The sequence below is a fragment of the Pogona vitticeps genome, chromosome 6 (genome assembly GCF_051106095.1).
Source record: "Pogona vitticeps strain Pit_001003342236 chromosome 6, PviZW2.1, whole genome shotgun sequence".
NCBI classification, from domain to species: Eukaryota; Metazoa; Chordata; class Lepidosauria; order Squamata; family Agamidae; genus Pogona; species Pogona vitticeps.
Window position 1 is genome coordinate 14,464,663 of NC_135788.1, and position 22,206 is coordinate 14,486,868.

General features: G+C 40.8%; 1 protein-coding gene across 11 annotated transcripts in view; it reads left to right on the top strand.

Moving 5' to 3' along the window:
- The window catches only part of PARD3 (par-3 family cell polarity regulator), a 578,687-nt gene that overhangs the window by 286,460 nt on the left and 270,021 nt on the right, over positions 1 to 22,206 (top strand). For all 11 annotated transcript variants that reach the window (XM_073002940.2, XM_078378538.1, XM_073002942.2 and 8 more), the window contains 2 exons: positions 3,191 to 3,282; positions 7,359 to 7,442. In XM_073002940.2, coding sequence (XP_072859041.2) covers positions 3,191 to 3,282; positions 7,359 to 7,442 — 176 coding nt within the window. The remainder of the gene's footprint in view (positions 1 to 3,190; positions 3,283 to 7,358; positions 7,443 to 22,206) is intronic.

Sequence of the window (22,206 nt, forward strand, 5' to 3'; positions counted from 1 at the left end):
GAGATCCCATGGCTGAGAGGGGAGATTTATAGCCAAGTGTCCTGCATCCTAGTCTGACATTCCATCCACTACACCATACTGCCCTTCACTGTACTATCCTGAAAACCTACAGCCTTATTGAAAATCAGAAGCTAAGGAGGGTGGGCCCAGTCTGGTTTTTACTTAAAGGGGAGATCTCCAATGACCGTCCAGGCTGGGTTTGAAAGAAACCTTCCTGGAACCGTTTACAGCCACAGTACTGAGCTGGATAGGCTAAGGAATTGATTCAGCATAAAACAGCTTCTCATGTTTCTGTGGTTTGGAAGAAGCAGACTGTTTTCAGGCATTTATTTTCTGTGAAGATACTATGAAGCCAAGGCTCTCTGTTTCCTCACCACACAGATCTTTTTGAAACGAGATGTCTTAACTTGAAGCAATTCACCTTCAAATATTATACCCTTGAGTTACCTGCACAGCATGATTTTGGCCAGTATTTAGGCCACAGATCTGTATATTCAGTGACGATAGTTGTGAGGATTATTTACTAGATGATTTTTAAAAAGCTTTGCAAAGAAACATTCTTTGAGTTGGACAAGTCACAGATAGTAAAGAAAGTTTTGAAGATTTGAACTATCTCTTGAGGCAATGAACTGTGGCATTTGGTATTGACTGGAGGATCAGATCAGTCTTCAAGAGCAACGTCCATGGAAAACATGGTGCTGCTATATAGGGTCTTTGGGTTTGAAAAGAAATTAGTAGTAAACATAAGAAGAAGCTTGCTGAATTAGATCAAAAATCTATTCCGTCAAGCATTCTGTTCATGCTATCTTGTCTATGAAGTGCTTGAGGAGCCTGTTAGAAGGACATGAATTCAACTGCACCCTCAGTTTTGCTCTTCCTAGCAAAGGATATACATGGTTGTAGCATCCTGATTTCCAAGCCTTTTCTTTGGTTTCTAAGAGCACAACACAGGATGTCCTGTGATTTTATTTTAACATCTCCAGACTCTTGTGGCTTTGCAGCAAGAACCTTGAAAAGCCATGCTTGAGTTTAGGAGATATTCTTGAATGATGTCATTATGAGATGCCAGAGCCTCTGTGGGAAGAGAAGATCGGCAAAACTCCTGCAAATGGCCAGGCCCCATTGAACCACAGCGCTTTGCTTTATATTCATAGACAAGGGAGTACATGAGTTCTGTTCATGAAGGATTCTCTGTCATGTAAAACTATTTACGTTGTTTGCAGTTATATACCATGGACAGAAAAACTTTAACACACATGGATGCTTCTACAATAAATATAGTATCTCAATACACTTGACAAAAATACTTATGAATGTTGCTGGGAGACTCAACATTCTTTTTATTCAAACACCTTTTAAAAATAACGTAAATATCTAATGTTGAGTTCTTCTTTATATTCCTAATGCAGTTCCAGGCATATTGCAAATACTGGTGAACTTTGATATGTATTACTTGCCTGGTGCTTAAGAGAGATAGATGACTAAGAAGCGCATATTAGAGTCTCTCAAAACTGGATATCATCAATCGTCAAGTAGCTTGATTTCTTGTAGTGATTTGCCATTCTGGGTGTACGTCTACAGCTAATTGAGAGAACTGGGTATATCCAACTTCTCATTTTGCAGACCCTCAGAGGAAATGTCAGCTGGACATTGTGGAATGCCTCAACCTTGTTTGAATCTTTCTTCAGTAATATATTGTCTTTCTTTGTGCTGAACTCATAACCTTCACCCATCACTTATTGTTTTGTTGATAGACGGTTTCAGCTTGTAGATTCTGCATCCGTGCTTTGAAACATACTGGTTATAATATTGTAGAGGCATGTTCATGTACATATGCATGAACAATTAAACAGACACACATTCTTATGATGTTGCATAACTTATGGAACTCTGCATATATATACTACTTTAAAGCATTTTCAGCACTCTTTGAATCCCCCCCCCCACTCATTCAACAAAACAGTGTTGAAAATGCTTTAGTATTTTCCTCATGTTGCTCTGGAATTCAGCACGAAGTCATTGAGCAAAAACATTTGTTTACCATGGATGGGGGTTGCCGTAGTGCATTTTCAGTAAAAGACCTGCAGAGTCAAGGGACATTGGCCACAATCTTCTTGGTGAGTGTAAATACAGTGACGTTAATTACAGTGGCGAGTTGTGGCTACTTAAACAAGTTGCTACTTTTGTCTCTCATTATGTGTTTGACATATGAACTGGAGTAAAATGAAAGAATACAAACTCATTAACTAGTGACACTTCGTTTCCTTAATTTACACTGTTGCACTTATGCCAGTGTGACTCACCAATAGGATTCTGGCCAGTAGGCTGGGTTGTAAGTTGCTAGTTCATGAACACTGAAGCATAGTGAATCTCACTAGTAGAACTATGATCTCAAGGATACAGGATGAAGAACTTCATTAGTCTACAATTGAGTAGTTCTTTAACTTTCTGTATAATACAAATTTATAACATATTGTATATTTATCTCTATAATGTAGAGTATTATCAATTTAGATAAAAAATAACATAATCATTATATCAGATGTACCTATCACTACCATTTTATTTCAGTTACGTCATAATCAGATCACATATAGTCTTTGGATTTAGTGGGATTATCATAAGAAATGTTTAATGCACTGCTTTTCAGTGAAACGTGATGCAATGGTGGAATACTTTTCAGAAACTTCCAGCTTCAAAGCAAGGTGTCTCCACAGGAGACTTGTCTGAAAGACTAGAAAACCACTGCCTTTTATGGAACAGTTGATGTCATAAGATTGTGCAGGCACAGATGGATTTTTACAGCTATCTACACTAGCAATCTCACATTTGGATTATTGTGATGGGAGGCTGCCTTTGGAAATGTTTCATAAGCTTTAGTTGCTCCAAGTTTTATTTTGGACCAATTCTTTAGTTGGTCCAAACTAATACAGCCAGTCTTTATTTATATTTGCATGGTTGGGTGGAGATTATGCAGAGGTTGATTGATAACCAAAAATACACATTAAATTTATATATAAGACGTTTATAGAAACTATTTGCAAATGCATGCATGCATGCACGCACGCACACACACACACACACAGAGAGAGAGAGAGAGAGAGAGAGTCTTTCTAAATGTTTTTAAGTATTTTATATTATTTTTAAAAATCTGTAATATAAAATGTGTTATATCTTTTTCTGTTACCAGGATGAAGATGGAACAGAAGAAGAAAGCAGCAGAGTTGAACCAGTGGGTCATGCAGACACTGGTTTAGAAAATACCACCAGCTATTCTTTAGAGTAAGTTCACTGGAAGATTTACTTTGAAATAAGAACAAGAATAAATGCACATTATACACATGCATAATACAGTGTATACTCCATTCAAGAGTTTTGTGGGATGGCTCACTTCCTAAACTACTTCCAATTTAACATGTCCAAAATGCTGTTTTAAATACATGTCTCAGAGGCCTGAATGGAGCAGATGTCAGTCGGTTTTTCTGAGCCATTTCCTAAAGCTTTGGACCGCTGGATAGAATTTGAACAGACCTGTGTTTTGGTACTAGACCTCTTCAAACCCCATGAGCCTTGCAAATTCTGGGAGGCGTAGTCCAGCAACACAAATCTACATACCCTTGATTTTGAGCATCATTAATTATAAAGAATTTTTTTTTTCCAAATGGGCAGAAGGAAAGGGCAATGATCAGGAAGCTTTCCTGCTGCCTTCTCATGGGCCCTCGTGAGGAGTTTAGAAAAAGGCTGATCTGCACACATGAGGAGGAAAAGAAGTCTTCCCTTTGCTTAGCCCTCTGTCGACACAGAGAACGACGGGCTGAAGGGGAAGGCCTCTCCATCCAGCTGAGGAGCCTGAAAAATCACATGAAGAGGCTCTGTGGGCTGCAGAGGTTTAGCGCTTCAGGCTCTTGCGCTCTGCGTGAAAAGAGCAACAGGGATGGGGCTACAACCCTCCCTCTCCTCATGCGTTCAAATTAACCTTTTTCTCTCTGAATGCCTGAATAGGGCTGAACTCTTGGGTGTAAGACAGATTGATGAAGAGGCCTTAGTGAGAGACGCGGTGTTTATGTAAAAGGAATCCATTGCGAGCTATGCACCATCAATTTTGGACTTAACTTGCCTTTAACACAATAAAAGGAAATTGGATAATTCGGACTATGCAGAGAGAAAGAGGGGGTTGGGGAATCGGCGAACAAGCAATGAAAAATCAATCTGTCTCTCTGCTAGAATTTTTCCCTGCTGTGCCCATATCAATAAGACTTACTTGAAGCTGTAGCGGAAAAAAACAAGAATTGGACATTAGGATAGTGAGAGTAGAATATCAGCTTTCTCTTACCAAAGGTACTAGATTCAATTTCTGGAATCTCTTGGTAGGCTGGGGAAATAATTATTGGGCTTGAGTTCTCTCACTGAGCTAGATGGACCATTGGATTGACTGGCTGTAAGACAGTGATCTCCAACCTTGGGCCTCCAGATGTTCTTGGACTTCAACTCCCAGAAATCCTGGCCAGCAGAGGTGGTGGTGAAGGCTTCTGGGAGTTGTAGTCCAAGAACATCTGGAGGCCCAAGGTTGGGGATCACTGCTGTAAGACAGCTGCCAGCCTTGTGCTAGGCCACAACAGATTTTGACCTGCAACAGCCAGTTCTTCCTCAGCCATCTTGTGTCATAAGCTGCTTTTGAAATCCTTCTCCATTTCAAAATCATCCTTTAAAACACTCAAAATATAGAAATTGATATACACGAGATAATGTGGTTTTTTAGTTTTAATTTTTAGTGGAAGATAGTCTTACATTCTTAAAAAGGCCTCACAGGTTTGATGTATATTACAGAGAGAAAATTAAGAAACAAGTTTTCCACATGGTTCAGTTTAAATAAAATTCCTGTATGAAGGTACTAGAGAGAAATCTGTTTGTTAGTGAAATAAACCAGTTTGCCTTGTTCATTGAGAGAAGGGAGTCTTATGTTTCATTCAACACCTTTTTTTCTAAATAGCTTTCTCAGTGGGTGACAGCATCTTCTGTTACTAAGGTCACAGGTGTTGATGTGCAACTGGTGTTGCAGCATATAATCAATGAGGAGTTGAGACAAGCCATCAGGAACTCTCCATGTTTTAGAAAACTGAACCTTCTGGGTTTGTGCAATTAGAAAAAGTCCATGCAACAGAGGGAGTGACTTCTAATTTTATTTTAAAAAGAGAAAGAAAAAAGTAGAGAAAAACAGAAAGGGAGAATATATTTTTTAAAAAACTGTAATTGTGCAATAGAGGATATGCATTGATAGAAGGTGACTAGATCATCATGCATATGCTAAAATAGTGAAATCTTCTGACCACTGATTAACGGATAGTGTATGTTAATCTTTCCACCCTTGAAGCATAAGTCTTTTGGGAATGTGAAGAGCTTATAAAATCCAACTTTGCTAGCTACAAATTACCTACGCCTCAGGAGTGTAGTTTGCAAAGCCTATATATTAACTCAGAACATGAGTTTTTGTTGAACCAAGTGTAGCAGAGGGAATGACCTTTTCTCATGCTAATTGGGAAATCAATCAGTACAAGTATCTAATTTTCAGATTCTGGTGAAAATAAACAACTGTTTCAAAAGTAGTACTGAAATTAAGTTGGAAAAATGGACAATTCCAAGAAAAAACGATAACGAAATTTAGATGCATCTTATAGGAGTAATAGGGACGTGGTGGCGCTGCGGGTTAAACCGCAGAAGCCTCTGTGCTGCGAGGTCAAAGACCAGCAGTTGTAAGATCAAATCCACGCAATGGAGTAAGCTCCTGCCGCTTGTCCCAGCTCCTGCCAACCTAGCAGTCCGAAAGCATGTAAAAATGCAAGTAGATAAATAGGTACCACTTTACCTGTCTAGTCGTGCTGGCCATGTAACCACGGAAACTGTCTTCGGACAAACGCTGGCTCTATGGCTTGGAAACAGGGATGAGCACTAAATCCTAGAGTCGGACACGACTGGACTAAATGTCAAAGGGATATATTATATGTATTACAACCAAGAAGTTGTTGGAGGGGTATGTCTTTAATGTCTAATAATCGCTGCCAGTTGGGTGATTTTACCAGCATTGGGGATTTTTGAAATTTCGGGAGCCTTAGGATCTTCCAGGCAAGAGGTCAGAAATGTTTTAATTTCTCAAAAAACAAACACATAGTCTTATGTGATGTAAGTTATGGCAGCTGGATTTCAGCCAACGCTTGGGATTAGTTTTATAAGCCCCAATCTGTACTATGTGTAGTGTGCTGTAATGTCTGGATTCACAAGCAATAGTATCACAGCTAGTGACACATGAGAACTCAAGAAGCTAGTTACTGTATACTAAGGAAATGAACCAGGGCATTGAACAAATGGGAAACAAAAGTGAATATGCAGCTGTAAACTAGGTTTTGGGTATTGAAAGTCTTTAATCCCAAACCATAATGTGGTTCCTTATCTATGGTTAGCATAGATCACGTCTAAACATTGTGTTTGTGCGTTAAAAAAAATGAAAGAGATAAACTACTACAAAGTGCATAGTGTTACTGTTGAAAATGGTTGATTGAATACATGATCTGAAGTTTATACGTTAACTATGGCCCAGATTCAATTATTTGTCTTAACTAGACTAAGAGTCATTGAATCAATGGAAACCTAGTAAATTAACACTTATTTAAATTTCACTGATTCAGTTCCTCGATGCTAAAGAGATTCATATTTTGGATTTTGGCCTTTGAATATATACTGAGAATATGTCCATTTTGTACATGCAGCCTATGTGTGTACTGTATGCATTTACAGCCTATGTGTGTACTGTATGCATTTATTTATTTATTTATTTATTTATTTATTTATTTATTTATTTATTTATTTATTTATTTATTTATTTATTTATTTATTTATTTATTTATTTATTTATTTATTTATTTATTTATTTATTTATTTATTTATTTATTTATTTGCAAGAATACATTGCATGGTGGACACACTGAACTTACTATTTGCCTGCCTATAAGGCAGTCAGTTATTAGAGCCATGACTTTACTTCTAACTCATGTAAAAGCCAGCCTCAAGGCCATCCTGTCTGGGTTGTACATAATATAATCCATGTAATGCATTGGTTACCCAAAACATTAATTCACATTTCATGTGATTTATTAATGGAATTGTTTTTTATGATTGATCTCCTTTCATGCCATCAGATTAATACTGAGGTATGTAGCACTTAACGTTGCTTTCATCACCACCAGTTCTGGAATATCTTTCTGTGCAGTGTGTGTGTGTGTGTGTGCGCGTGTGTGTGTGTGGTGTCTTTCTTTGGTTCATTTACAGTACATGTTCACATTCCCTCATTCATCATTGTCTCGCAGTGATATGGTAAAGCTCGTCGAAGTCTCCAATGACGGTGGACCCTTGGGCATCCATGTAGTACCTTTCAGTGCTCGAGGCGGAAGGTAATGTATTGTGTAGGTTTTTAATTGAATCATCGTCTTTCTGTATTTTCTCTTCCACTTTGTGCGTAAGAGGGAGAGAGAGGGAGGGTGTCCATTTGAAATAAAGCACAGGGGTTTTTTTCAGCAGAAAGTCTTGCTGACTCTAAGCCATAAGAAATCCTGCCCCTGAATATAAACTGCACTGGTCAAGGTGAGGATGGCAGAATGTAGTTCTTAATTTATAATAGAAATTATTTTCTGTCCTAATGCGAAACCGAATTGCAAGGACATGAATTATTTCCATCAGAGTGTCATAAAAGTTTCTCCTCGCCTTTTACCTTGGTCTAATATTAGAAATGTACTTCATGCAGCATTTATTCCTGGCTGCTCAGACCATAATTTACCCAACTGGCAGCATCTGAAACCACGAAGACACACTTTTTTGTGTATGTTTTTTTCACTCAAACTGGAAAGGAATGTAATTTATAGTCACAGAGGTGTTAAATAAAGTCAGCGGTGTGAAATACAGCATGCTTCTGAGCCTGCTGTTGAACATGAGTGCATTGTATTGCATGCAGGAGATTATCAGAGAGTGCCAAGCAATGGGGTAAAATGAGTATTCTATTCGTACCATCCATTTACTGTTCTTCATCTGTAAACAGCATGGTCAGAATTGTAATGCTTGCTTTACTGAGATGGATTTTTAGTATTTAGAGTCTGTGATTGAATGTACTCAGAAAATTAAATCACCTCTAAAGTAATTATATTTTTGTGTGAGGATTTAAAGCTCTGTGGTGCGAAAGAGCACCCATTCACTTTCTCAAAGATATTTGTAGAACTTCAGGTGTACAAGGCAGGGAATGGAAGGAGATTTCCTTTCTATCGGAAGAGTAACTGCATTCATATTTTCTGCTCTCTTCGGTAAGAAGGGGCCAGACATGCATGTTATAAATGTAATCTTGGATTATATATTGAAGGGGTATTATGTTTTGACAAGTCACCTATCCATCAACAATTTCCCTTTAAATTGATTAAAAGCAAATGTCACCGCATATCAAATACATCTTATCAACTGCTTTTTGTAGTTGATAAATATGAGAAGTCTCCCTTCCTCAGAATGATGAATGCAGTGTAAAAAAAAATCATTCATTCTTGATATTATTTTAAATGTAATGGTTGAGTAGGTACCATGATCTTTGGTGCTCTGACAAAACTAATAATGTTCTTATAGTAGTGTTTCCTTAGGATCTGGGAGGTGAAAATAAGTGCCATTGTAAAAATGTCCCCTCTTGTGAAATATCTGGTAGTCATTTGGCTGCATTTATCAAGTGTAAGTGGTAGCTGACGCAGCCCTGACAAACCCTGTCTCAATAGTTAACAAATTACAGTGTCTTTTTATGTTGGTTGGTTGGTTGGTTGGTTGCAAGGAGGGTAGAGTAATCAAGCTGGAGTGTTGTGATTCTTCATCAGAATTATCAAAATAATAACAAGGATGTATTTTGGGGGTGTGAACTCAAATACTGATAGTAAGATGGGCAAGTGATCAAATTTAAAAGGACATCCTTTTCAAGGTGCCTTCCATTTAAAGAGCTGGCTAGATAGTGCAATGAGATTAGGTATCTGGCTACGGAGCCAGAGGTTGTGAGTTCAGTTCCCCACTGTGCTTCCCAGAAGAGCCTTGGACATGGAAAAGAAGTAGTCTTCCCTACTTGGGCAGGATGGCATTGAAATTGGATTTAAAATTATAAATAAATAATTTCTGCCTTCATTCCTGTAACCATAAACCAGCATATGAATTATATGAAAGTCAATGTCCTCAATGCTTTTGAGTAATACATGTCCCCATTTTGATGCTCTGATTGGTACTTTATAGTGGGGTCATCAACCCCTGGTCCGCGGCCTGGCGCCAGCCTGTGGGCTTCCTTTAACTGGGCCACGGACACAGATCTCCACACCCCCCCGCATGCACGCACAAGGGGCATGTTGCGCTTGCGGGGGGTGTCACGCTCATGGGTGGGTATGTTGTGCTTGTGGAGGGACGTGTCATGCTTCGGCGCATGCGCACGAGTGCAACATGGTCCACCCACTCTCAAAATCTGCCTGGCTTATAATTTCAGCCCAACCTGGAGTGGGCGCAGCAGCGACGGCAGTTACTTGTCAAGCACATGGCTTGCTCCCCGCCTCGTAGGGGCTGGGTCCCGCCTGCCCCCCCCGAAGCCACGCATCCAGAAGGGGAGTCATCTCCCTGCCAGGCAGTCTTCTCCCTCAGGGGTTTGGCGCCACTGGGGCTTCTGCTTTTAGGTCTCTCTCTCTCTCTCTCTCTCTCCCCCTGCCCGGTCTTGACGGGCCGTTGCTCGTTCCCTCCCTCTCTCTTCCTTTCCTTTTCCTTTCCTGCTGCTGCTTGTTTGCTGCCACCACCGGGGCCAAAGAGCCACAGCCAACAAGGAACAAGTAACAAACAAAAAGGAAAGGAATCTTGATATCTAGTAGAACAGAACAAAGCCTATTTTATATTTGTTTCTTTCATGTAGGCAGAACACAACATATTTCAAAATATTGTTATTGTCACCTTGTAGTTGAACATACGTAGCACCAAAGACTGAAAGGGAGCAGTTTTGCTTCAGTGTGTGTAGAATTCTGTCTCCAGGCCTTGATGTAGTTTAGTTGTATGTAGGACCCGCCATGTACCACAAAGAGCTCTACCATCCAATACTCCACTATTCCCAGGTCTGTTGTTTACTTCTGAACAACGTAAACAAAAACTTCTTTTCTAATTATGGTTACAAAGGAAGGAGATTAACCAAATACAATCTAATGAATGCTAGGGATGAAATACACAGATTAATCATGCACAGTGGGCAAAATGTTTCAGAAATGGAACATTTCTGTTTCATTTCCAGCAGTTACACCCACGGCTCCATCAGAAAGGGGGCACCCAGAAAATGATCCCCACAAATGCTACTCTTTCCCATCTGTGTGGGAAGTCCGTTATTGAAATCCAGTTTACATCTGGCTGCCCCCTAACAAACCCATTCATCTCCATTAAAAAAAAAAACAGCACCATCTCAAAAGTACCACATCAACTGCCCTGCCAGACCTCACCACCTTAAACCTACACTACCTAGGAAACGCCTTAATGTAGTTTCCAGAGCTATAGACAAAACAGGAAGCAATCCTGTCTGTTGATGCAGAGTACATCTCTACAAACTACAGTATGAACCTGAATGGCTGAGAAAGTCCACAGTTAAGCCCAGATGAAAGGTAAATGCAAGTAATTCTGAAAAGCCAAGGTCTCTCTTACTCACTCTGCTCCCAATGGCTATTGAAGCAGGAAAGCAGCAAGTGGGCAAAGACCAACTGTCAAGAACTTAGAGTACTGTTGCTCTAGCAATCATGTGACCTCAGAGGTCGTGTGACACCTTCTCTCATTATGACCTCAGCAGTATGTCAATAGTTATTTAAACGTCTCTCACACTCTTAAGCCCAACCAAGCTGCTTGCAAGAGTGAAATGAAAGTCTTGTCCTGTGGGTCATAAATACTTCTGCATGGGCTGCTGTCAGGCTGTTTTGTTTTTGTTTTTCTTATAAGCTCATAAATGATAAGTAGTATCTCCAAATGAGCATCCATTAATTATCTTAGTTAATGACGTGGAGCTATTTGCCTACTCCTTTTTAGGTAAAGAGTAAAAAATGGAATATTAGATGTTGGAGAACTAATTGCCATTCAAAGCACTATTTATGTCACAGAACCCTGGTCCAAATTCAGAAAATGTTAGCATTAAAATAAATCTTTCTTTTTCTCGTCCTGACTTAGGGCACAATCTTAACTAGCCAGGCTGGCCTTAGGCTGGCTGAACCAGACTCTCACAATTAAGAGGGAGATGCCTATTAAAGGTACAGTGTGCTACTTCCCTTAAATGCAAATCTTTTCTTCAGCTGCCATGAAACTCATTGCAACACCAGTTTGCTCCGTAGAAGGCTATGCCCCTCCTAGTGCGTCTGGTGCATTCAGAGTGCCCCCATGACATCTGCCTTTCTCTCACTGAAACGTCCACCCACCCCACTGTCTGAGAGAATGACAGGAGGCAGCCAAAGAAAACTTCTGTTTATTGATCTATAGGATGGCCTCACATTACTCCCTCTTCCCCCTGCCCTAGCTCATGATTAGTGGCAAGGTTAGTGACTAGAGCTGTGTAAAGTTATACTTCAGGCAAGAATTCTTAGGCTGTGCTTTCCAGGGATCCTATAGTTTGTTTTCCATCTGACACAACTCTACACAATTCTACACAACTCTACACAGTTCAAGGTCTGGCCCTTTCACTGTCCATCTTCCTGCTCTCCTTCCTGATTGGGTAATGCTGAGTTTGCACTTGGACTCTCCCTTCTGTTTTTATTCATGACTGGGCAGCTTGGGTCCCTTCTACAATATTAAATTTGTGGCTTATGATTAGAGGGCTAGCTTGGATACCTACCACTATCAATCCACCTGCCCCTTACCTCTTGGTTCATGATTGGGGAGGCATTTTGAATCCCTCCCACCCTCGCCTCTTGGCTCATGATTGGTGGGGCTGGCTTGTAATCCATCCCAGTAATATCTTGCTCACCCCTACCTCCTGACTGGTGGAAATTACAGACCAGTAGCCCCTAGAGAGTCATCAGTCCATCCATCCATCCATCCATCCATCCATCCATCCATCCATCCATCCATCCATCCATCCATCCATCCATCCATCCATCCATCCATCCATCCATCCATCCATCCATCCATCCATCCATCCATCCATCCATCCATCCATCCATCCTTTCCTTCCTTTCCTTCCTTCCTCCCTCCCTCCCTCCCTCTTTGTGCATAGCATTCCTGTCATTGTTTGTTATACTAAAAGTAGGAAAACATATTTGTGTGTGTGTGCACATGTGATGTTCATTTCAGTTATGGTCAGAGAATTTATTATGGTATTGTGATGTCACTAAGGATCAAACTTAGTGAGACAGCTGGACCTATATGGTGAATAGCCTGTTGAGTCCCTGCCATCTTTACTGTGTTGTTGGTCATCTCTAAACTATTACACACTGTGCATGTATGCAAAGTGAAAGAATACTGCACTCTGTCAGTCATTTATATAATGGCATTAGATATTTAGGAACAAGGGGGGATACTAAGGGAGTGGCTGCTGGAAATGATCTGAATCTTTTGCAGTTCAGCAAGGGTCAGCATAAAGATTATACCCCGTTCTGGGAAGTTCCATGGAAGGAAGTTCTGCTTACTCATATCAGGTTTAATTACTATTTAGGTCAGTCTCTTATTGCTCATCCCAGCTAGGGTAGACTCATTAAATCAATTGTTGAATGGCAAATCATCACAGTGGTAAATCTTGCTGAGTCATTGGATCTTCTCTGATTATGACTGATGAATACTAGCCTTAGTGTCCTTGAATGTACAATTGTTTCTCTTAAATAAATACATAGTACTCATCATTGGCATATTCTAACAACGAGGACAACCATGATAAATCGTAAGTATATACTAAATGGCCACTTCCACATTGTAGAATTTGCAAATGAAATGTCAGCCCTCCCTCATGGAAGGAGTTCACCATTTGGTATCATCATTGCTCTGCAACGTCTCTGTTCTGAGGAAAGGCTGGGCTTATAAAGTCAAGTTTTCCTGGACAAGTTGTAAGAACTGGTGTTCTGCATAGCCTTTGATATTGGGAAATTGAACTTAAAGAACCAGTGTCTTAAGGAATGATGCAGATCAGTAGCTAAAAATTGTGAGCAATGTTATAATGTGGCTTAGTAGAAATCCCTTCCTTGTAAATTTGGAACCACTCCATTTCTAACCTAAGCACTAGCTAAATGAAGCTAATGTTGTCATGTAGAACAGTGGTCCCCAATTGGGCCTCCAGATGGTCTTGGACTTCAACTCCCAGAAATCCTGGCCAGCACAGTTGATGGTGAAGGCTTCTGGGAGTTGTAGTTCAAGAACATCTGGAGGCCCAAGGTTGGGGACCACTGATGTAGAAGACTGAGCTCAGAAGAGAAAAACACAAATAGGAAATATGTCCCTCTAGTTCCAAGAATGGAGGAAGTAACATATTTCTTTGGTATATTTCTCATTCATACATCTCTTAGACATTTGTTTTAATGGTCTTTCTGCTTCCTTCTGTGGTTTTATTGTATTGTACCCTGACCATATTTCATACTTTTCCTTGTTTCCTTTTCAAGCAACCAGAAGGCAAGCACATATTCATCACTTTAGTAGAGCCAGCTGAGATAATTTCCTAAAGGGTGAAATTTATCTAGATAAAACTTTAAATAGAAACGCAACAGCTTGTGGCAATGGCCTGGCTGTGCAGCCAAGCAGAAATGGAATAGTGGGAAACCTGGGCTTGCAAGCCCATGGAGGATCGGTGGGGAATCTTGATGAAAATATGGAGCCCCTGATTTTTTTGCTTTTATCATCCAGGTTGATGAAGTAGAACATAGAAAGGGAGCAATGATCATAGAATCATGGAGTTGGAAGGGGCCATCAAGTCCCAACTCCCCACTCAATGAAGGAATCCAAATCAAAGTATATCAGACAGATGGTTGTCTAATTTTCTCTTGAATGTCTCCAGCCTTGGAGCACTTACCACCTCCTGAGGTCATTAGAAGAACACTTTCCAGATTCAAGTATAGCGTCAGTCAACCTGCTTTCTGATCAGTCTCATACAGTTGCAAATCTATTAGAATTTGACACTAGTCACTAACAGAATTCGGGAAGGCTGCTTATTTGGACTGTAACCATGGTGGCTGGAGGATTCTGGGAGTTATAACTTGAAGAAATCACTTTGCTAATCTCTGACTTCTAATAATTTATAAGAGAGGGGAGGAAAGGAAAGAAGGAAGGCGTTTTCAGTCAGTCCTATTGTAGGTGCAGGTTCATCTGTTAGAAGAGGTTAAAGATGAGTACACATCTGGAGGGGAAAATGACAATGTATATCTGCACCAGTATGGGAACTAACACCTTGAGGTCTGTTAGCATTCTCTCTGAAACAATACTGAAATGTAACATAAATATAACTATTTCGGTATAACCCAGTTTAAAAAACAAACAAACAAACCCAGCCACGCTGGGAGAAAACATCCCACCCCATATGCAACGGCAGTTGCTTTGTGTGCAGAAGGCATTCATAATAGTTGGAAAATGCAGGTACAAATTCCTGGAAAGTCTTGTGCATTGTAGCAAAGCACTGCAGGAAACCTGGGCTTTAAAGTAATCCTTTAGCTTTTATGGATGAAAAGAACTGAGTTGTGTAATAGAGTGGCAAGCCTGCTTTGTAACGGTTGTCTTGATAGTTCATAGAAGTACTGTGTTTCCCCGAAAACAAGACAGGGTCTTATATTATTTTTTGCTCCATAAAATGCATTAGGGCTTATTTTCAGGGGATGTTTTATCTTTTTCAGGTACAACAATCTACATTTATTCAAATACAGTCCTGTCATTTTTCTAGTGGCTGCACAAGGGTGGGGGGCGGGGTTTCACTTAACTAGGGCTTATTTTTGGGGTAGGGCTTATATTACAAACATCCTCAAAAATCATACTAGGGCTTATTTTCAGGTTAGGTCTTATTTTCAGGGAAGCAGGGTCGATGAGCATACAGCTGTTTTGGTGATTTCTGTTGGCATGCTGGTGATGACCAGTTCGTGGCCTCTGTGAATCATACCCTGAGTGATCCGCGCCTCATCAGAAAGTTCTAGAGCTTCTGTGGTAGCAAAAATCCACATTAGAGTAAGGCCCCTCCCCCCTCGCCAAGGCTCCCCTTTCAGTTTCTTTCAACTGCCGCATTGAGAGCCTCATAGTTTTGCTTCTGTGAGTAAAAGAGAAAGAGACTTTATTCTTGATTCTTTCCTGTTATTAAACTTTTTTCCTTTAAACTTTTAGATCAAATTCATTATCATCAGAGATTTTTTTCTTTTCTACTTCGCTCAGCCTCCGGCCACAGCACCCCCCTTCTTCAATCATTTTTTTTCTCTCCTCAAATTATTTTCTCCTATTCATGGCCCCTTTGGGCCCGTTTAAACACTGCATGGTCTGTGATAACAAAATACCACTCTCAGACGGCCACGCCAAGTGTCTTTTTTGCTTGGGAGAGGCACACCAGATGTCCTCCTGCCTGCATTGTAAGAACTTCAAGTGCGGAGTCCTCTGTTCTCGCTTATCCAGATTAAAACTCTAGAGAGAAATTGCTTCACATCAAAGAATTAGAGCTGTTGGCGGTTATGAAAGCTTACAAAGCTTTCAGAAATCTCCTCACTGGCAAGATGGTACAAATTGCCACCGACAACACCACAACGATGTACTGTATTCTGAAACAAGGTGGCACCCACTCTCCAAGTCTCCTCTATTTAGCGGTTCTGGGAGTGGTGCCTAGCACATCATATCTGCCTCATGGCTTTACACATTGCCGGCCACGACAACGACTTGGCCAATCTACTCAGCCATCCAAACTCTCAAGCTCACGAATGGGAGTTAGACCAATCAGTTTTTCTTCACCTATGTGAATGATGGGGCAAACCAACTCTCAACCTCTTTGCCTCCCGTGTGAATCGGAAGTGTAAACAATACTGCTCTCGAGCCACCATTGGCAAACACTCCCAAGGAGATGCATTCATCGGCTTATGGCCCAAAACGTTCACTTACCTTTTTCTGCCGTTCCCGCTTCTCCACAAGGTCGTGATTCGCCTGCAACAAGACAAACCCGATGCCATTGTTATAGCCCCTTGGTGGCCGAGACAACCCTGGTTTCCAGTCCTTCACAATCTCTCATCAGACATTCACCACCTCCCTTGCCTGTCCCACCTCCTCACGCAGAACAACTCCCAAATACTCCACCAGACTTACCTGTTCTGCAGCTGGCAGCGTGGAGGATTCTGCCTCACTAATGAACATCCTTCGTCAATCAAAGAAGCCCTCCACTAGAAAGGCTTACCTGTATAAATGGAACAGATTCAAATCTTTTACTGAAGGTTCTTCATTGCCTTCTATCAACCCATCACTTGCTACTGTTCTACTTTTTTGTCTTCATCTCAAGTCTAGCAGCCTTTCCCTCTCTTCCTTGAGAGTTTACCTCTCTGCCATAGTTTCTTATCAGCCCCCTAACCCCCCGCAGCTGATTTCTTCAAGCATCCAACATTGAAACATTTTCTTAAAGGTCTATCTCATATCTACCCAGATACCCACCTGCCTTCCCCACAGTGGTCACTAACACTAGTACTTCTACAACTTACTAAAGCTCCTTTCAAACCTTTAACTTCAACTGATTTACAGCTACTTACCCTTAAAACAGTTTTCCTCATCGTCATCACCTTAACTCGATGAGCTAGTGATTTAGTGGTGTTACGTCACAACTATCTTTATTTACAGTTTTTTTCTGGACAAAGTCAAACTATCCATGGATATTTCTTTCCTCTCCAAAGTCGTATCTCAGTTCCATCTCTCTCAGCCATTTATCCTTCCTTCCTTCTTCCCGTCACCGTCCACAACTCAAGAAAGAATCCTCCACATTTAGACACTAGGCGAGCCCTTGCCTTTTACGTCCAACACACCCAACTTTTCTGGAGTTCACCTCGACTTTTCATAAGTCACCAACCACCTACTAAAGGTTGCCAGGTGACGTCTCAAACTATATGTAGATATGTTGCTTCAACCATTCACCTCGCGTATCAGCTGGCATGCAAACCAGTCCCAGAGGTGATTTGCCCTCACTCCCACCAGAGCAGTGGTGACCCCTACAGCATTCCTACATGGTGTACCTCTTTCAGACGTCTGCACCTCTGCCACCTGGGCACAGCCATCCACTTTCATCCCACATTTATTTATTTATTTATTTATTTATTTATTTATTTATTTATTTATTTATTTATTTATTTATTTATTTATTTATTTATTTATTTATTTATTTACTTATATACCGCCCCATAGCGCTACAAGCACTCTCCAGGCGGTTTACAATTTTTTAAATATACAGGCTACACATTCCCCCCCCCAGCAAGCTGGATACTCATTTTACCGACCTCGGAAGGATGGAAGGCTGAGTCAACCTTGAGCTGGCTACCTGGGATTTGAACCCCAGGTCGTGAGCACAGTTTTAGCTGCAGTACAGCGTTTTAACCACTGCACCACGAGGTGGCAAAAGTCTGATGCAGCCTTTGGACATGTTCTAGCCTCTACCTTGATATGACACCCTGCCTCCGGATAAGACAGCTTAATTAATTAATTAATTAATTAATTAATTAATTAATTCATTAATTCATTCATTCATTCATTCATTCATTCATTCATTTTATTTTATTTTATTTTATTTTATTTAATAATTTAATTTAATTTAATTTAATTTATACCCCACCTATCTGGTGCCATGACCACTCTAGGCAGTTTCCAACAAAGAGTAAACAACAAATAAAATCACAAAGAATTGTACTTAGCATAACTAACCAATAACAATTAAAAGCAGGGGGACCAAGTAAGAAAGGGGAAAAAATTTAAAGACAGAAAAGATCAAGTATTGACTGGAAGGAAGGCCTGAGTAAACATCCATGTTTTTAGTTGTTTTTTAAAAATACCCAGCGAAGGGGCCGCGCGAATCTCCGGAGGGAGGTTGTTCCATAGGCGAGGAGCTACCGCCGAGAAGGCTCGATTTCGTGTTTTTTCTTTCCGGGCCTCTCTCGGCATCAAGCTCCTCAGCCTCACCTCCTGACTCGCTTGAGTGATCCAGGTAGACCTTGGTGGGAGCAGGCATTCCGCCAAATATCGAGGTCCTAAACCGTTTAGGGCCTTGTAAGTAAGCATTAAGACTTTGAAGTTGACGCGGAAACGAATGGGCAGCCAATGCAATGCGGCCAGGGTTGGAGAAATGTGTTGGTATTTTCTTACTCCGCAGCATCCTGCACAACCACCACCACCATTCTGCACACCCAGGGTGTGATTCACAGAGGCCACGAAGAAGAACGACAGGTTATCCACCTGTAATTGTAGTTCTTCGAGTGGACCCCTGTGATTCACACACCCCGCCCGTCTTCCCCACTCTCACACCATTCTGCTTAATTTAGTGGTGGTTGACACAGCTGAAAAAGGAGCCTTGCGTCACGGTACTTATACGAGCGGGGGTTGGGCGTTATTCTAATGTGTTTTTTGCTACCGCAGAAGCTCTAGAACTTTCCGATGGGGCTCTGGCAGGCGCAGATCACCGAGGGTGTGAATCACAGAGGTCCACTCAAAGAACTAAAATTACAGGTGGGTAACCTGTTGTTTTACAGCTTTTGGCCATAATCCAGACCTTAGTAGATTCAGATCCTTCCAGTCTGTTTTAGAGAAAGCAGGAAATGTTCTACAGATGTATGGAAATTTATATGGACTTTTGAAAAAAATTGTCCGTGTGTGTGTGAGAGAGAAGTGTGACTTTTCTTTCTGTAAACATGCATCGGTTTGTACACAAGACCAGTGCAATCAGGATTTTGGTTAATTTATTGTTTGGTTTGATTTGTATACTGCCCCGTTACTGTGATACACTATTCCGGGATGTCTACAACAAAATATACTAATAAACAGTGAATAAACAAAATTAAAACATTTGAGAGAGTAAAACAAATGGCTTTGAGTTTTATTATAATGATGAGATGTTTTATAAAATACAAGCTTTAATAATGCTAATAAAATTTATGGGGAGATTTGAGCGGAGCAAGAAGCTTAGCTTATGGCTGGGAAAAATTATCATAAACCTTTGGAGGAAGGCGGAGGAGTAAATCCGAGAAGCTCTGTGTTCTTAGGAAAGTTGTCATGAGATCATTAATTATCCTGACATATTAGGGAATGCATCTTGACAGACTGACAAAGCATGGATGGCTCGTTAGGGGATTCTGGTTGTAGCACAATCGAGTGGCTCTTTGAGATTCTGAAATGGCATGCAGAAGATACCTGAGCGCAGAGTAAGGTCATAAATTCAGAGCTTTGGGGGCTGGGCATCTTAACTCATGCAATTGGACATGAGAAGCTTCATCAGACAACCTGGGTCTAAATGCGAGGTTGTGGGGGAGGGGGATCACCTTGACATTTGTTTGAAGCTGCAATACAGTTTCCACTAATCCAGTGTACAGATGTTTTAATTAGTTGGAGCAAGGAGGGCAATGTCATGCAAACCTCTCCGACATGGATAATGGTTACGGACATTATTTTTCTTTCTTCCTTCCATTCCTGTCATATGGGTTTTATTTTTATATCCAGCAAGAACAGCTTTTGAAATCCAAAGCTCGTAAATCTTTTAGAAATGGCTATTTTATTTCTATCTCAGGGTGGTTTTAGCCCCCTGCTTTGTAGGGCTTGCCCAGATCCTTTTTCTTTTCTGCTGCATCAGCTACGAAGGCACTGTGCGGGTTTGCTGCCTCATAACTGCAAATGGCTTAGAGGCATTCCACTTTTAATGTGCCTTGAGCCATTTGGGATTTGCCGCCATTTTATTGAGTGCCGATTCGCTTGCTGAGGGTGTTTTGTTTGTTTTGCAGTTACTCATATTTTTTTTTAAAAAAAATTGGGCAAAGAATTGGCTTCCTCTTGCATGCTAAAACAGGTGGAAAATGTAGTTACACAGTTGCACTCAACTGTATTAAGTTTATTCGTTTTGTTTGTTTCTGTGGTGAAGTGCATATCGCTGTGGTGACTGAAAAGTGTCGGTTTTCAGGAGGCACCACCTGCTCCCCAGAGGCATCAGGGCAGAATTAACCCCCTGTTGTTCAAGGGGGGTTGTTGCAGTTAGAGTTTCTAGGCTTGGGTGTGTTTGAAAGTAAAACAGATCCTTCACATTACTTTCTAAGCCACTTTTTATTTTGTTTTATTTTGGGGGGGAAAGATAAAAGGACAGGGCCCTAAAGAAGAACACAAAAACAACAGACATGGAGATCTCAAAATCAGAAACAGAAAATCAGAGTACAGAATCCTCAGTAATCCAATGTGTGTAATTTAGATGAAAGGCCTGCAAAGTATAACTAATCACATAATAAATCTATGTGTAGGCAACCCTGCAAACAATCAGAGTAAATTCACCAGAAACGAGATCCTGTATAAAAGCATTCATCAGAGAACACATGTGTGTGTGTCTGTTTGTTTGTGTGTCCCCACAAGTGGTCAAAAACTATTCATTTACTGTATTCATTTGATCAATGACTGACTATAAAGATATTTTTGTACTGATATTATTCTTTATTCTTAGTAGATTTACTTTGATTGATTGTTGGGCTTCATATGAGCACATATCTATATGTTATACACTTTCTTGTACCTTGCACGCCTTTCATCAAAATGACTGTTGAGTTATTTATGACTTTATAATCTGCAGTTTCTCTTTCAAGTGTTCAGGCTTTGACCCGTTGTTTCTGTGTGCTTAGTGGAAGCTAAAGAAAGCCAATGCGTCTCTGAGATGACCATTTAGACTCTTCACAAAGAATCATTGTGAGTTGGGAAACAGCCAACTTTTCCCCCACCATTTTGAAGCAATAATGCCCACATGCCAGCCTGTGTTCTTGGCCTGAGAGAGAGGTCTTGACACACTTGCTTGGTATTTGTATCCAAATTCTCCATCAGCTGAAGGCAGCTGACAATATAAATTTAAAATTGTAGATTTTATCCGAAAATATAAAACTGCAGCCATGGGATAATCAGACCTCAACGCATCCTATGCCCATTAGGGCAACCTCCGTCCAGCACATTGAAGAAAGGCTTTTCAAAACAGGTAAGTGTTGCAGCAAGGATGGGGAACAGGAAGCTCTTAAGATGTCATTGGACTGCAGCTCTCATCAACCTTGGCTAACATAGGCAATAGTAATGGTTAATGTGTGTTGTAGGCTAGCAATGCCTGAAGTGACTTTCCCATCCCTGTTTTTTTTATATACAGTGGTGCCCCGCATAGCAAGGTTAATCCGTTCCGGATTAACCGTCGCTATGGGGAAACATCGCTAAACGGGACGCAAAATGGCTTCTGTATTCACCGTTTAGCGAAGTTTCCCCCATCCGGCAGCCATTTTCGCACCCTCGGTAAGTGAGGGCAGAGTGCGAAAACGCTGCACGCGGCCATTTTGGGTCGCGCAGTGGCCATTGTGGAGCCGCCGATCAGCCGATTTCCCAACATCGCAATGCGAAGATCGGTAAGCGAAACGCTTACCGATCTTCGCAATGCGTGTTTTGCCCATTGGGGCTGCCGGTATGCGCTCGTTATGCGAGGCACCACTGTATATATATTTTTTCTCCCATTTGGTTTCTTACAGAAAATGCACTAATCCCGTATGTGGGAGGCCACGATTGCCCTCTTTCTTTCTTTGCAAGGAACGATATTTTCATTGCCCTCTCTAGATCGCAGCTGCTGTATTCACAGTGAATCGGGATTTCACACCTGAATTTATACATGGCGATGTATGACTATGGAGAGACATTCTTATTGCCTATTGATAGAATTGCTTGCCAGTTTCATTCTTGCAGATGAGAATGTAAAATTTCAACAATTTAATCCCCTCTGGGAAAGATCATGAGAGATTTTATGCATTTTTGGCATGCATTTCAGCACATTCTTCAAAACAACAACAACAACAACAACAACAACCCACAAAAGTGTTTTTGTGCAAAAATATGCTTTGCAGAAGAAATTATATTTTGTACAAAAGGCTTTTAATGTTTTGTTGTTGCTGTTGTTTCACCAAACCATACATTTTTGCTCATGTTACTGCTGATTTAAAAAATTTCTTATCCAGATGTACAATA